General features: G+C 43.1%; 2 protein-coding genes across 2 annotated transcripts in view; both read left to right on the forward strand.

Moving 5' to 3' along the window:
- Positions 1-9087, forward strand: part of myo15ab (myosin XVAb) — a 55186-nt gene extending 46099 nt beyond the window's left edge. The window contains exons 65-80 of the mRNA XM_047333891.1: positions 754-959; positions 1051-1169; positions 2543-2612; positions 2714-2786; positions 2918-2991; positions 3110-3192; positions 3324-3454; positions 3577-3671; positions 4484-4561; positions 4730-4826; positions 5525-5685; positions 5785-5918; positions 6787-6920; positions 7835-7968; positions 8094-8234; positions 8465-9087. Coding sequence (XP_047189847.1) covers positions 754-959; positions 1051-1169; positions 2543-2612; positions 2714-2786; positions 2918-2991; positions 3110-3192; positions 3324-3454; positions 3577-3671; positions 4484-4561; positions 4730-4826; positions 5525-5685; positions 5785-5918; positions 6787-6920; positions 7835-7968; positions 8094-8234; positions 8465-8566 — 1832 coding nt within the window. The 3' untranslated portion in view covers positions 8567-9087. The remainder of the gene's footprint in view (positions 1-753; positions 960-1050; positions 1170-2542; positions 2613-2713; positions 2787-2917; positions 2992-3109; positions 3193-3323; positions 3455-3576; positions 3672-4483; positions 4562-4729; positions 4827-5524; positions 5686-5784; positions 5919-6786; positions 6921-7834; positions 7969-8093; positions 8235-8464) is intronic.
- Positions 9088-10234: 1147 nt separating this feature from the next.
- On the forward strand, positions 10235-14755 carry alkbh5 (alkB homolog 5, RNA demethylase). The gene is made up of 4 exons (XM_035637577.2): positions 10235-11654; positions 11766-11846; positions 11951-12073; positions 13272-14755. The coding sequence occupies exons 1-4, from the start codon at positions 10939-10941 to the stop codon at positions 13429-13431; spliced, it is 1080 nt and encodes a 359-aa protein (XP_035493470.2). The 5' UTR covers positions 10235-10938; the 3' UTR covers positions 13432-14755.
- Positions 14756-15938: the final 1183 nt, after the last annotated feature.

The raw sequence follows: 15938 nt of genomic DNA on the forward strand, positions 1-15938 counted from the left end.
TGAGGGAAAGGGGCTGATAGGGATCAGGAATTATAGTGGTGGGGGAGAAGGGGGGGGGGCTGTCAAGGGACCAAAAGAGTGAGCGTAGTGCCGGGGCCTGGTTCCGAGTTGGTTCAACTTGTGAACCTTTTTAGAACCTGTTTCGCTTTTGCACAGGAGCTAGAGCTGTCGCTGTACATGTCCCTGATTTCCCAGAAACACCAGTGTCTCTTTTCAAGCGTTGCTCCCGGCTTTGTTAATCTTTTTTCATTTTCTTCAGTTCGTCCATCATGTGTTCTAAAGTCCTCCTCTATCCTGCTGTCACCATCTCTCGGTGTATATGCTCCATCACAGGCTTTGTCCCTGAAGCTCTCATTCCGGGGCCTGTGACCACACAGCGACAGTTTGCCCCCTCCACTGCTGCTTAGCTTTGGCATCCATAACGTTAATTCTCCATTTTTCTCTGCAGACGATATGATGCACAAGCTGACTGTTTTGTCTGTTTCTTTTATGGCGATTGCAACAAAGTTTACGTCGGTCTTGTTGGTCATGATAATCCCAACCCCAGCTCCTGACGTCAGCGGTTCTTTGTAAAGGAAAAAAAACAACCTCTGGAACCATTTTTCTGGTTGTAGAACAAAGAAGAACTGGTTCTAGATCAGGATCTGGCTCCGAAGCGGCCGTTGAACTGCTTTGGTGGAAAAGGGGGTAAAAAGGGTGTGTGTGTGTGTGTGTGTGTGTGTGTGTGTGTGTGTGTGTGTGTGTGTGTGTCAGGCTGGAAGTTCGGTGCCGTGTTCGGCCGCTCCGGCACATTCCCGGCTGAGTGCGTCCATCCCGTCGCTCCCCCTGATTTCCTGTCGCTGCCGCTGGACCGTAAGGCGGAGCCTCGCGGGGGAGCGGGACAGTTCGCCGCGTCGTCGGCGGTCGCCGTCGCCGTAGCGTCCACCATGGCTGCACATGAGATAGATCAAACGATCGAGGTACAACAAGCACACAGTTGGCACCCGCAGTCGTCTGTCAAACTGACGGCACGTCAGGTTGTTTTTCACTGTCAATCTTTCGCCCTCTCAGAGAGTTTCCCTCGATGGCTTTGCTGACGGAGAGCTGGATGAGAGGGCCCTGCAGGACAGTAAATATGACATGTTGGTGTTTGCCAAGAAGTTCTTCAGACAGGGACCCGGTGGGAAGGGGTGAGACAAAGACAAGAATTCACACAAAGGAAAATCGACACAAACACAAACACATCAAGGTCATCTCACATTTAAATCCACAGGTAGAAAGTGATGTACAGTTCAGTATAATTTTGAGATACATTTTAGTATTTTGTAATATTTTAAGAAAAAGAAATCATCGGAGGGGCGATGCTTACGCTGCATGCTGTATGTACCCTAATCAGGCAATCCTAACTGGCTTCTATATTAAGATAATTTCATAATGGCGTTATTATCATTGTCATTTCATAATATGTCTTGGTGATTATTGGTTGATATAAAAATGCTGTAGGTCGTGTCTCTTTTCTAAATGACAGAATTTTTTAACTTCACAGGGACATCATGATGATGTTTTTTGAATCCATATCAGTTTCATTTCCTGTCTATAGTCCTTAAGGATGAAGGGATACCTTGAAAAAAATATTTTTGCACAGACACATTTGCCCATTTTCTGACTTCTTTGTGACTCATGACTTCATGATGTGACACATGATAAAGAGAAAAAATTCTGATCAGTATAAGCTTTAGATTTTCTCTCTAGCTCTATTATTTGTGGAGATGTGTTAAGAAAATGTGTTTTTCTGACCATATTTTTGTTGACCATGACCTCTGACCTTTGACCAACTGGCTCCCAAAAGTTAATCATCATCTGGGGATCAGCTCACAAGTAATATTCCCACCAAGTTTGGTGAAAATATGTCCCATTTGTTGTCAAGTTATTTGGCACACACACACACACACACACAAAGGGTTGAAAACAATACACTGCTCCCGGCTATGACAACAATGATACCAATGATAACAGGTCAACGATTCATTTCCTCCCAAGGGGTTCTACAAAATGAAAAGGAGAGTTCGGCTGTCAATCAAACCCAGTTTGTCCGCACATAGTCCTGAGTAGAGATCTGATCAGAAATCACCTGTGGACTTAACATACAGCACAAATCTTTTTTTCTTTTTAATATACAGCTCCATTACAACAGTGTATAAAATCAGCTCCATCCCAAATTAACTAGAACGTTTAGTTAAATGTCAATGCATCAATAATAATATTTGTCTATCATAATAATATAACACTGACTGGGGCCTATTAGAATAGTAAAAGCATTAAAGTACAATTTGATGAAATTGCTTCTCTGCTTTTATGAAATTGAAATTGAAAGCAGGACTTCTTGTAATGTACTGTAGTATTTTTTAAAGTGTGGTATTTTTACTTATATCACTACTTTTGTTTCAAAATGTATTTATTTTTTAAATGATGGAGAGTGATTATTTATTACAGATTATATGGCTTCGAATTTCATTTTTTGTACATTGTGACTGATGTTTTTTTTAATTATTATTATTATCAGAGATTCCCTGAAGAGCAAGAGCAAGAACAGAGACTCCCGGGAGCCCAGTGAAATGATCAGGTTCTCCAAGGTGCCTTTCCTTTTTTTTTTCTATAAGCTACAGTATCTCAACACTCGTGTGTGGTCATTCCTATATGACACTTTTCCCGTATATGATCTGCTCCTCTCCAGACGCCTCTGACCGAGTCTCTGATCGAGTTCACTGATCCGGCCATGAACAGAGTGGCCGCCGATCTCTTCATGTGTAAGTTCTCACCTTCTCTTCTCCTCATATTTGCTCGACTGTTCCTCCGTCTCGTCTCCGAGTCATCCTCTGTTAGACTCTGTCAGAGTGTTGACCCTCTGTGTGTGTGCCTGGTTGTGTATTTTGTGTAGTGGCGATGCGTTTCACGGGTGATTCGACCTCAAGGGGACAAACGGAACAGGAAGTGGTCAGCACTTTCCTCAAGGTGAGTACACACACGGAACGATTTTTGTAGGCTTTCGTTTTCTCTTTGACAGTTTGCTGATATGTGTGTGTGTGTGTGTGTGTGTGTGTGTGCGTGTGTGTGTGTGTCCCCTCCCCAGCTCATAGGAGAGTTCACCTTGATGAGGGATGAGGCTTACTGCCAGCTCCTCAAACAGCTCACTGCTAACACCAGCTCCAAACCGTAAGTCTGCTCGCCGCACGTTACTTCTCATCGCATCACAAACCGACGCACGCGCTACTCTTCTCTCTCGTCGTCCTGAGGGTGCGCGCGTGTGTGTGTGTGTGTGTGTGTGCTCGCTCGTTTCTTTACAGTGATAGTTGCCAACGAGGCTGGAGGCTGCTGTACATCCTGACGGCTTACCATCGCTGCTCTGAAGTCCTCAAGCCGTTCCTCCTGAAACACCTGCAGCAGGCCTCCCGCAGTGCAGGAGCTCAGTATCAGGGTAACACACACACTCACACACACACACACACACACAATCGCACACTCATTATTAAGTGTAAATCTGCTGTGCACGTTCCCAAAGCAACTACCTAACTGTAACTTTTTCTTTCTTCGTGCTAGGCATAGCCAAAGCATGCGAGCAGAACCTGAAGAAGACCTTCCAATATGGCGGCCGCATTGTTCCGCCCAACAGCATGGAGCTGAAGGCTATGATGGTCAGTGCACCGGTGGAGGAAGTATTCAGATCCTTCACTTTAATAAAACTAGTAATATCCACGGTGTTAATACTCATTTACACATAAAAATGCTGCCTTCATTCAGTAATAGAGTAGGAGCATTAGGTTGTAATATTACTATCATGAGCGTAAGCAGCAATTAAATGCTCCAGCTGATCGAACAGGAGGTCATTTTGCTAAGTTTGATTATTTACATTATATCTAATATGACCAACAATGAATTGATGTTCTGTGTATCCAAGGGCTGATACATCTTATTCTTTTGTACCATAGAGCTCCACTGTCCCAAAAACGACTAGAAACACATCGAGCGAGCACTGTTGCAGAGAATATTCACTGGGTGGCACGTACTTTCATAATAATGAAGACAGCCACTGTAGCATGAAAGTAGTCAAACAAATACACTATTTACTCCCTTTTGAGTTAAGAAAAACAAAAACTGTAGTGCCACACTGTTCAAGGGAAGGAAAAACATGAATTATTTAGGAAGCTGAGGGCTCGGGGGCTGAGTAGCTCAGAGAGCGAAGGGAAGTCAAAGCATAATTAAAGAAGAACATGTTGTTTATAGTTTGTTGAAAATAAGAAAACCAAAGAATTTATCGCCTTCCTTATCCTTGAAATCGTTATTACTGCACATTTTAATCTATAATAATGCATCATGTTTTTTTTTAATAAATTCATAACACTTTTTGTGTTGCACATAAAAATTTATGCTGTAGTTGTTTGTCACCAGTATGTCCAGTGTTTGTGCATATTGTTTATTGAATGCGTGTGTGCTTGTACCTCCTCAGGCGGGACGGAGTTCAAAGCGTCAGCTCTTCCTCTTTCCTGGAGGAATCGAACGTCACGTGAAAATCAAAACTTGCTCTGTAGGTGTTTTTCGATAGTATTCACCAGTACAGTCATCTACAGTGTGAGGGGCTGGGTCCTCATAGACACGTGCGTGTGTGTGTGTGTGTGTGTGTGTGTGTGTGTGTGTGTGTGTGTGTGTGTGTGTGTGTGTGTGTGTGCGCGTGTGCGTGTGTGTGTGTTTTCAGGTTGCCCTGGAGGTGAATGAGGAGCTGTGCTATGAGATGGGTTTACACAGACTGGAGGCCATGGAGGAATACGCCATATTCTTAGTCACCAACAGAGGTGTGTTCACGGCGCAGTCTCGCTCTCCCTCTGTGCGAGATGAGTTACTACTCTTCTCTACTCTTCGCCGCCAGTGAAGTAGATCCACTCACCGATCACGTATCAGGCGGCTCTTTGGTTTCTGGCTGTGGGAGAAAGTTACTCGTGTCCGTGCGTCCTGATGTGGCTGTCATGGAAAAGTAACGGACAAGAGAGAGATGGCTCAATATCAGCGTCTCGTTTCTGATACAGACACCACAAAACACTGACATCTCCGTCCGACACGCAATTTCCTCTCTCTTATCTACCAGCATGGTTAAAGTGCCATTCATATGCACTTTGCACAAACTTGCCAAAAATATCCCATAAGTGAATAAATACATTGTTCAATTCTTTTGGTTCACGCTGAAAGCTCCAGCGCCCATTAGGCTCCTTGAAGCGCTCCAGCCGCACACTTTTGCATTCCGTTGTTCCTGCTTTAGCATTAAAATATCTCCACATGATGACAGCGGACAGCTGCTCTTGCGTCCATGCTGTTCAGGAACACAGCGGGTCACACAGCATGTAGTTCTATAAATATTAACGTGACTTTCCTTGCAGACTCTGTCTGTGATTTGTATTCTGCTGTCATGTTTTTCGGGGCTTGTACAGGTCAGAAACTGATACTAAACGCTGGATTGACAATCCTGCACAGAAACATATGTTAATTCTGTGTCCAGGTCAGAACGTGCGTCCTCTGAACAAACACGAATACATCCTGGATGTCGCGACAGAGGCCGAGGTGGTCGACACCAGCTACAGCTTCTGGTTCAGACGAGTCGTCTGGACTCAACCGCTCAAGTTTGAGAACGAGCTGTGTGTCGCGATGCACTACAACCAGGTACCGCATGTGATTTCACATACAGTACGTACAGTGTATGATCTGTTTTTGTGAACGTGTGTTTGAGTGTGTGAATGTTTTTCTGGTGCGTGTCTGTAGATCCTGCCGGACTACCGCAAAGGCCTGCTGAATGTTCTTCCACACGGAAAAGTGAGCGACCAACAGCTGCACCAGATCTCAAAACTGGCAGCGCTGCAGCACAGAGCCAAAGACATCGTCTTCATCCCGAGCATGTGAGGAAAACAGTAGCGAGGAAAATAAAATGGCTGAGGTTTTCTTTCTATTCAGCCCCAGAGTACAGTGAATTGTTTTAAATTGATGTCTCCCATTTCATTGATCAAATCATAGAATGATATAAAATAAGATGAATTTTGCATGCAACTTTTTACTTTATTAATTATATCATTGCTTGGTTCATAACAAACATGTCACCACATTTTTACGCTTGTGTGTGTAGTCAAGGAAACTCTAACCCTAAGAAGAAAATAACTAATAAAAAACAGGAACGGTGAAAGTAAAATCAAACTGTTTCATACTGTACATCAATACATGTGCAAAACATGCATACCCATACTATGAATTCGGAAAAATTCAGACTTGACTTGTTTTCACATGTACATAATCCACAGCCTTGATAAAATATTATTTTCCCCTCATAATGTTAAGGCAAAAACAGAACTTTAGATTTTTTGGCAGATTTGATAAAAAGGAAGAAAAAAAGTTAATGAAAAAAATAAATGCAACAAAATAATATTAAAAATGCAACAAAATAAATAAAATTTAATGCAAATAATAGATTTCAATTTTTTAGGTATGTGAATAAGAGTAAAAGTGAAGGATTTTTACTTTTATATCCCACTGAAGTGCAAAATGTCACTTGATTAAATAGCAAGAGCAAGAAACTTCTAAGAGTTTCTTGCTATTCCTGTTGTTATCGCCATCTCTGTCCACCCATACACACACACACACACACACACACACACAGCCAGCAGCAGAACAGAGTCGCCCGAAAAATCCTAGTGAGAAATGCTGAAAATCACCGAGCGAAGCAAGACTTCTGTTTATCTCAGATTCTGTTCCTGCTCCCCTCTCCTCCTCCAGACACGAAATATCAGAGTATATCGCCCCGCCTCTGTTCAAGAAGCAGCCGCCCCAGCAGTGGGTTGCCATGGTGACGCAGCACATGCAACAAGTGCAGACCCTGAGCCCGCACCAGGCCAGAGCACAGTTCCTGGGTAAGATCTCTGTTTGCATTAAGACGGAGCGCGACAGGTTAGTTTTAATGTGAATGTGTATAATGTGTACAAAGAGACGAAAATATGGATAAAATCCTCCGTCACGGTATATGTGATGTTATATTGTGACATCAACATATACTGTGATATCGCATGTTTTCTGGAAAATGTGTCAATTTCCTGTTTGAAATTTTGAGGAAAAGGAAAATAAATATATGTATTTGAATGTAAACCATCAAAAGAACAGCAAACATAAAATCATGCGGCTTTCAACGTTCTCACGGGGTTTTCATCAGCAGATTAGAAAAGATGCCACCAGCAGTGTCTCTTTCCTTCAACTTCTATAATTGTTGTCAAAGTCACATCCAGTGACAGATTTATTCTATTGAGGAATAAAACAAGTGAGTGAGAAGAAGAAGACTTTGAGTTGAGACTCTATTGTGAGAACTGTCAAGCTCTATCAATTATTAGGTTATGTAGCGCATTCACAGAGCAAGGTCTAAGAATTGCTGTAACCAATAAATTGAATAAATTTGCACCTTTTTTTTTTCAAGATTAATGTCACAAAAAGAAAATGTTGAAAGATGGAAAAACTTGACCTTCTGTGCTTCGAGTCAGACTGTTCTATTTTTTTAAATCAGAGTATTCATCTTCAGTGTGGGTCAAATCTCAAAAACGTTGGATCCCACATTTCCAATAATCCAACTCATCGCTGAATCTTTTATTAAACTTGTCGTTACCCACGTTTTTTTTCAAACATGAGTTTTTTCTTTTCCAAATTTTGGAAAGCTCCTCCAGAGCTAGAAGACATGATACAACTGTTCTTATGGAGAGTACACTGAACTTGATGTGAATTGTGGATTGTCCCTTTAATTAAGGTCAGTGTTTTTTGTGTGTGTCTGGGGTGTGCGCAGGCCTGGTCAGTGCCTTCCCCATGTTCGGCTCCTCGTTCTTCTACATCCACAGCAGCAGCTCCACCACCTTCTACGCCCCCTGCATCGTTGCCGTCAATCAACATGGTCTTCACTTCCTGCACAAAAATACACATGTAAGGACACACACACACACACACACACAATCTCGAAAGGCGCTCGTCATGACCGAAACATGAACCCAGAAGTACATAGCTGGAGTAGTAGAGGTGTTTTATAATGTTTGGCCTCTGTGGTGCAGGAGCTGATGGCAGCGGTCCCCCTGGTGGAAGTGCAGTCCAGCCGCACCCAGAGGCCCAGCGCTGGCACCAGTTACCCGTATGTGGACCTCACCCTGGGGGACATGAACACGCAACGGGTCATTCAGATGCAGCTGGAGCAGGTATTAGGCAAAACCAGGACGGAAAAATGATTCTTTCAGTGGAGTTGCCGTGTGTGTGTGTGTGTGTGTGTGTGTGTGTGTGTGTGTGTGTGTGTGTGTGTGTGTGTGTGTGTGTGTGTGTGTGTGTGTGTGTGTGTGTGTGTGTGTGTGTGTGTGTGTGTGTGTGTGTGTGTGTGTGTGTGTGTGTGTGTGTGTCGGAGTCTCTGACGCCGGATACATTTTGTCCACAGGGCCTGGAGTTGTGTCGAGTCATCGCCATGCAGGTGGAAAACATGATGTTGGTGCGGGAGAAGAGGCTCACCCTGCCACCCAGCGAGATCACCATGTTATAACCACATGTCCAATGCTTGACTGTGCTTATACACACACACACACACACACACTTGTATAAACATACACACACACACACACACATACATTGGGATGAAACCTGTAAAGAAATAACCTACCTCTTCTTGACTTCAGGTGTTTTGTTGTGAACAAAGTTTAGCTGAGAAACCCTGAATGTCGATATTGATCAATGATTATTTTCACGTTGATTATTTGGTAATTGCACTTATTACTGTAGTTTTCATTGGTATCACATTGAATATGTTTTATTGTTGTGGAAGCGACAATGGGTGGTGAGGGAGCTTCACAGGCCTGTGCCTTGTCATTACAGTGTTTTATAACTGCAATGTTTTTTATTTTTTTATTACGGCTGTTGACTGTGAAACTTGATGTTGATGTCAAACCATTGTTGTTTTCAGACAATGTTAATGTATTAACGTGCTTATTTTGTAAAAAAAAGTTTTTAAAGACAGTTATGAGCATTTCTGCGCTCATTTATTAAAATGATTCAACAACAATAAAACAAGTTTTTTTTTACTTTGTTAGAAAATGCACAACTAAATTACAGCTATCAATACTATAATAAATTAACAATGCCAAAATATTATTAATATTTATTTTTAATTAGCGGAGGTGGGGCTATTGATTTTTTTAAATTTAACAAGAAATAGCTTTTTCTATAAAACTGATATTCAGTTTCATGCTAATCAAATTCATTGTTTTAGTTCTTTACTGAGCAAATTACCAAAAGTTCAATGTTCCAGCTTGTCAGCTTGTGTTTCATCTTTAACAATATTTAATTTAATATCTTTTGGACCGAACAAGTTATTTGAAAACATTGGTTTTGGGAAACTGGTGATCACTTCTTTTTTGTCATTTATTATAACTATTACTATTATTAGTAATTATCTGACTATTGTCTTGATCAACTGATCAATTGTTTGGTATATTAAATGTGTGGGGTTTGTATGTAGAGATCTGTACTCACAATACCAGTTTAATATTATCAAACCTCACAGACCTACTTAGTTGGCCACTATAGGTCACTATATACAAACTCATGTTGAGCGGTAAATTAATTAAAATTGTTTTAAACTTACAACTTTATCCTAAATTCTTGTAGAGGGCACAACATTTTTAATATAAAAAAATATTGCACTTTTTGTACTCCACTACATGAATTTGATGACTTTACTGTACTTCAGATTATTAAAACGAAATATAATCAACAAATAAATGAAGCTATACTATTATAGGTTATTTTTTTGTACAAGCTACCCTGCCGAACATAAGCTAATTGAAATATTAAGAAGTCAAAATTAGTAAATCTATTTGACATCTTTTAATTCCACTATGTGTGTGACAATGTTGAAACTACAACAGAGCTTGATTTGATCACCTTTTGATTTGAATTCTCGTCATTATTATTTTTATATATATATTTTGTTCATTTAAAAAAAAAATTAGGAATAACCCAGAGCAATAAATGCATTGGCACGTGAGTATGAACAGAGGAGGAGGTGAAGAAGATTAGTGTGACAAAATTAGCAGTCGTGTGTGACGTCATCCCCTGAACGCTGCCAAACTGGGATATGGATTCCTCCAATGGTCGTCCAGGACACACTAATAGCCACGCCCCCCTTCCACAAACTGGCAGGTGGCCACTGAGCATGCGCAGATCCTCCGGCAGGTCACACGAGTTTATTTTCAGCGTGTGTGTGTTTTTTTTTTCCTCCTCGCAGACGACACGGGTCGTGATGGTGTGAACGGACCGTGAGAACAATGTTTTTCCTGGACTCGAGCGGAAACGTCTCCGGAGAACCGAGGTCTGGAATTTAGTGGGGTGACATGTGAAATGTTGCTGCGTGGTCTGTCGGTTTTTCCAGGCGGCGACGGACAAACCAAGCCAGGCTAGTGTAGCTCACCAGCTAGCCAGCTAGCTCACTAGCTAGCAGCTCGGCTAGCTCTCGTGAGCCTCCCCGGCCGGCTGAGCGTGTTGTGGTGCAGTGTCAGTGTCGACGCAGAGGTTTCACTCTGCGTGTAGTTCGGCCCTGACATCGTCCGCAGCCAAGTGTCCCACCCGGCTCGCCGGTTCAAGTGCACGCAGACACGGGGCGGCGGAGCTACTTAGCTAATGCTAGCTACTTCTGAGCGCTGCAGACTCGCTTAACGCTAACGACATATACAACCGTCAGTTACTCAGTTGGACTCCCCGGTGCGATCGTATTCACCCAGGCCGTTGACACGGTGCTGACATGCTGCGCTGACACGTACTGTCCGTTCTCTTTGAGCACACGTCGCACTACCCCCCCCCCCCCCCCCACACACACACACACACACACACACACGCACGCGCCACATTGTTTGGGCTGACATGGCAGCCAGCGGATACTCTGACCTGCGGGACAAGCTGAAGTCCATGACTCCACACAGAGACGAGCACAAGAACAAGTTCGCGGACGGGACCAGTAACGGCGGCGCCAAGGCTCCGAAGCGCAAGTACCGGGAGTCCGACGACGAGTGCGCGCACAGCGATGACAGCGCGGAGCTCCGGGAGCAGGAGGCCCGCCGGGTGAGCGGCAGCATCCTGCAGCAGAGCGTCTTCACGGCGGAGGAGTGCGCCCTCATCGAGGAGAAGATCGACGACGTGGTCGCCAAGGGGGAGGCGGGGCTCTACCGGGAGCACACCGTGGACAGGGCGCCCCTCCGCAACAAGTACTTCTTCGGGGAGGGCTACACGTACGGGGCCCAGCTGGAGAAGCGTGGCCCGGGCCAGGAGAGGCTGTACCGCAAGGGCGAGGTGGACGACATCCCCGGCTGGGTGCACGACCTGGTGATCAAGCGGCTGGTGTCCACCGGGGTGATCCCGGAGGGCTTCGTCAACAGTGCAGTCATCAACGACTACCAGCCCGGAGGGTGCATCGTGTCCCACGTCGACCCCCTGCACATCTTCGCGCGACCCATCGTCTCGGTGTCCTTCTTCAGTGACAGCGCGCTCTGCTTCGGCTGCCGCTTCCAGTTCAAGCCGATCCGGGTGTCGGAGCCGGTGTTCGTCCTGCCCGTGAAGCGAGGCAGTGTCACGGTGCTCAGGTGACCCGGTCTTGTTTGCCGTCATGCAGTGATTGGATTGATGTTTTGTTTCTTCTTCTGCTGCTTAGGCCCCTGGGGTCCTTTCACTAAAAGCCTCCTTCTCGTTCTCAGTGGCTACGCTGCAGATGACATCACCCATTGCATTCGGCCCCAAGACATCAAGGAACGCCGGGCGGTCATCATCCTGAGAAAGTGAGTCAGCGCACTTTTAAACCATCATAAAATATGGTTGTGTTTTATAACCTTGTGTTCTAATCCATGTGTTTCTACTTTGTGCTTGCTCTTCCTTTCGCCAGGACCAGGCCTGATGCTCCTCGCTTGGACTCCGACAGCCCTTTAAGCTCGTCCCTGGCAGTGAGACCCGCTCCTCTGAAGGCCAAGCGCTCTCATCGCAGAGCAGACCCTGATGCTGCACACAGGTATACAACCCCATATGCACACTAGGGGAAGACTGACATGGCTTTTTCCGGGCCGATACACTATTACTGATTAAGAGACCGATAACCAATATTTGTCTGCAGTAAAATAGTGTCAAAAGGTGTAAAAATTTGAATGACACAAACTCTTAACACAAAGCTTTGGTGAAATGCCTTAAAGCACATGTTGAATTCACAGAACCTTTCAACATGACCTTAACGCAACAAAGTGCAGGGAGCCATCAGCAGCATTAACATGGACGGGACATCGCTAAAGTCCAGAGAGTCGTTACTGCGGCTGCATCAGAGCCAAAGTAGCACATTTTAAAATGAAATAATCTTCTCGGCAAATCGAATGATCAAATAAATACAACAAGAGAGAGGACGCCCAAACTAGCAGCAGTATGATAAGCCGTTGTGAAATTGAAGGGGCTAATTGATTTTGGAGAAAGATTGATTGCTGTTGTTTTTCTGACCACACTGGTCGGGGCTCAAACCCTAACCCTCGGGCATGGGAGACGGATATTAAGGTTTCATTTAAATCAGAAATGAAGTGCAACCAAAACAATTAGTAAAGTGCTTTTGTTTTCGCTGGTTAAAAAAAATACAAACAGAGAACGAGCCTGTTGGAGGAGGAGGCAAAGACAGAGAGTGATAGAAACCAATGAGTGAAACTTGGAAGGAGAGAGAGCGGTGACCGGACTGGGACAGAAATTCAGTCCTGGACTTAAACACTGTGGCGATGGTGTGGGCGCGAAACGTTAATGGATTTTTTACGGTCCAACGATGCGGTAGATTTGCAGTGGGAGTCCCGATGGAACCCTTCAGCCAAACGTGGTATCAGACTTTTGGACTCACCTGTATAAATATATATCACAACTCACCCTCAATACTGTTTTTCTTTGTGCAGCTCATGAAAGGTGGTTTATCCCAACAGAGAAAAGTGTCTTCTGTTACAATCAATACAAGCAGAACTTCCAAGATGGTGCAGAGGACACCGTTAATTCTACATTGTTGTAAATCTGCAGCATATTGTCACTGTTCAGGTCGACGCCACCAGGACCTGATTGAATACACAAAGAACTCTAAGACACGTGTAGAGTAAAGGAAATAGATGCAAAATGATGATGCAGTGTACAATCAGTCAACGATTTGATGTCTCTCTCTCTCTCTCTCTTTCTCGCTTCCCCCCGTCCACCAGGCCGAGGGTCCTGGAGATGGACAAAGAGGAGAACAGACGTCCGTCGCTCTCCCGCCACCACCGTCACAGCGGCAGCTCAGAGAACTACTGGAGACGCGATCAGGACCACGACAAACACCGGGAGGGCTCAGGACGCAAAGTCAAAATGAGACGTCACTGAGCACCTCTCACTCACATATGTACACACACACACACATATATATATATATATATATATATATATACACATATATATATTAGTTATTTTGTGTATTTTACTCTTGTAACTTTATTTGATCAGTCATCGTTTTTCTCGCTCCAGTTTTAGTCTGGCACAAGGAGCAAAATCATCATTACTGTCGGCATTTTGATTTGAGTCTGGATCAGTTTGAGTGTATATTTGTTTCCCTCGCAGACGAAGCTGGCGTCTCTGCTGCACATTATAGAACCTTGAGTTACTTACTATATTTAGGCTTCGTTGTTAAACAATTACCTTAAATTAAACTCTTAATTTTTTCTTTCTGTTTCTATGTTCATAGATACAAAATGGCATGTATTTTTTTGTAACCAAGATGTACAGACCATAAGAGCTAAAAGGAAAGGTGTACGTATGGACTTGTACAAATGAAACGCTGAGCTGTAATCTAACTTGTTATGATGTACAATACATTTGTATAGTCTTTGATTGGGGGAACTTTTATGCAGAATGAAATGTTTTGTTTTTGTTTTGTTTTTCTAATGTTGCACCTACATGTCTGATCTATACTTTAACTGTGCCATCCCAGAGCCTTCCTCTGTTAGCTTTTCCGTTGCAGTAACTGGCAGGTTTCCCATCATACTTTCTGTATAATTATTATTATTTGACTCTGCTGTGTGGCTCCTCCTCACTAAACGTCACCATACGGTATATGAACTAAACTGATGCTTTTTGAAGTGATGAAATACTCAGGCCTTGTTTTTCACCCTCATTTCAGTCTGAAGTTGCAATACCTTTATCTTGTGACTGATGCCATGTTATTGCTTTTCTCTATTAAATCCAATATTTTTTCCTCATTCAAGTCGGGTGATATCTGAGCAAAGACAACCTTATGATGTCTTGTTTGACTTGAGTCTAAAACTCTTTGCTACTAAGAAACTGAATTTTTCTCAGATGTTATTTGTCCTGATTGCTTTATAAACAAATACGTCTGTTTCCTGCTCCAAGTCAGCCATATTTGGCAGAGGTTCTCGTTAAGTTAGTCTGGACGTGAGTACACGTGAATAAAAATAACCTGTCCAGAGGAGCAACTACTTTCTAAAAACAGATTGGGTGGCGTTCATGGTTTTCCCTGAAGCTCTGCTACAGTTGTGAACTCGGATCTGCAAGAGGATAAATCCTGGAGCTCTGCCGACAGTCGATGGGCACGAACTTTGTCGGGCTGTGGTTTTAATGGGTTCCAGGGGTCATATATTTTTTTTGAATGAAATTGTGCTGGCTTTATAGAATAAAGCAGAAATTGTCTCCACAGAGTTGATTTGCCATTCATTATAGCGCGATTGTCCGCACACCAAAGTGGCCATTTCAGGATCAACCGCAGGGACAACGGTGTTTGTCCGGTTGCCAAGAGCAACATTTAATGTCACATCAATGAATGAGCCATTAAAACAGACTCGCATATCCACAAAATGAACAGTACGTACTGTGTTGTCATGTTTTAGGTTTTCGATCTGGATCTCCAACAAATAAATGGCCTCATCTCTTCAGAGAGTTAAAAAAAAAAAAAAAAAACTCTGTTTTCATGTGTTTCTTAACAGTGGAAATTTTACTTCAACAGAGACTTGCAGAGTAAAGTCTAAATGTTTTGTCATTGTTGACCACTTGGAGCAGTTTACTGCTGAACTTGTGGTGGAGCAGTGCCAGTCGGATTTTTATCCACATGGAATTCTAACAGTTTACAACTGTGGTGACACGTCTTTTATTGGCTGATATAATATTCAGTGCAGTAAGTTTCCTGGGTCATATTTTTGTCCTGTCTTCTTTTGTATGGAGATCTTTGCTATTAAATGCACAATGAGTTTGTATATTGTGTTATCTTCTTTCAAATGTTTTCAATTGCACAATCTTAGAGACAACATGGTCATTGTATTAATTACCTGTCAAACGATATTATATGATTAAAAAAAAGAACCAAAACATTAAGTACCCCTTCTTCTAATGGATTATTGGCAATGCTTTATTTTAGGGGGGGTCCAGTTCATTTCCAACTAATCTTCTAAAACGTTTCCTGGAAAGAAGCATTTAAAACAATATAAACATAAGTGAAATAGAGAGTAATCAGCTGGTACATTTCCAGTTAAATCTAAGCCTCCTAGACTTTTATTCAGGGTGAAAACAAAAACAAACAAACACACAACTCAGCATAAATGAGGGATAAAGTTTCCTGAGAATTAAAAATTCCCTGGGGTTTAATGGGGGGGGGGGGGGGGGGTTCTTTCAAGTAATCCACCATCAAAGCAAAAAAAAAACCTCGACACTGTTATCTATATTTCCCTCTATAATCAATATCAAACTACGCGGTTCTATTTCAGGAACCCTTCAAGAAATGGTTAGGACAAAAATACAATTTTAAAAATTCAGTTCCCGAGGTTGCTGCTAGGGGGCGCCGCTGCGCTTTGCCGTTTGAGTGCCAACCACAATTAAAAAAAAAA

Source organism: Scophthalmus maximus, chromosome 8 (assembly GCF_022379125.1).
Source record: "Scophthalmus maximus strain ysfricsl-2021 chromosome 8, ASM2237912v1, whole genome shotgun sequence".
NCBI lineage: Eukaryota > Metazoa > Chordata > Actinopteri > Pleuronectiformes > Scophthalmidae > Scophthalmus > Scophthalmus maximus.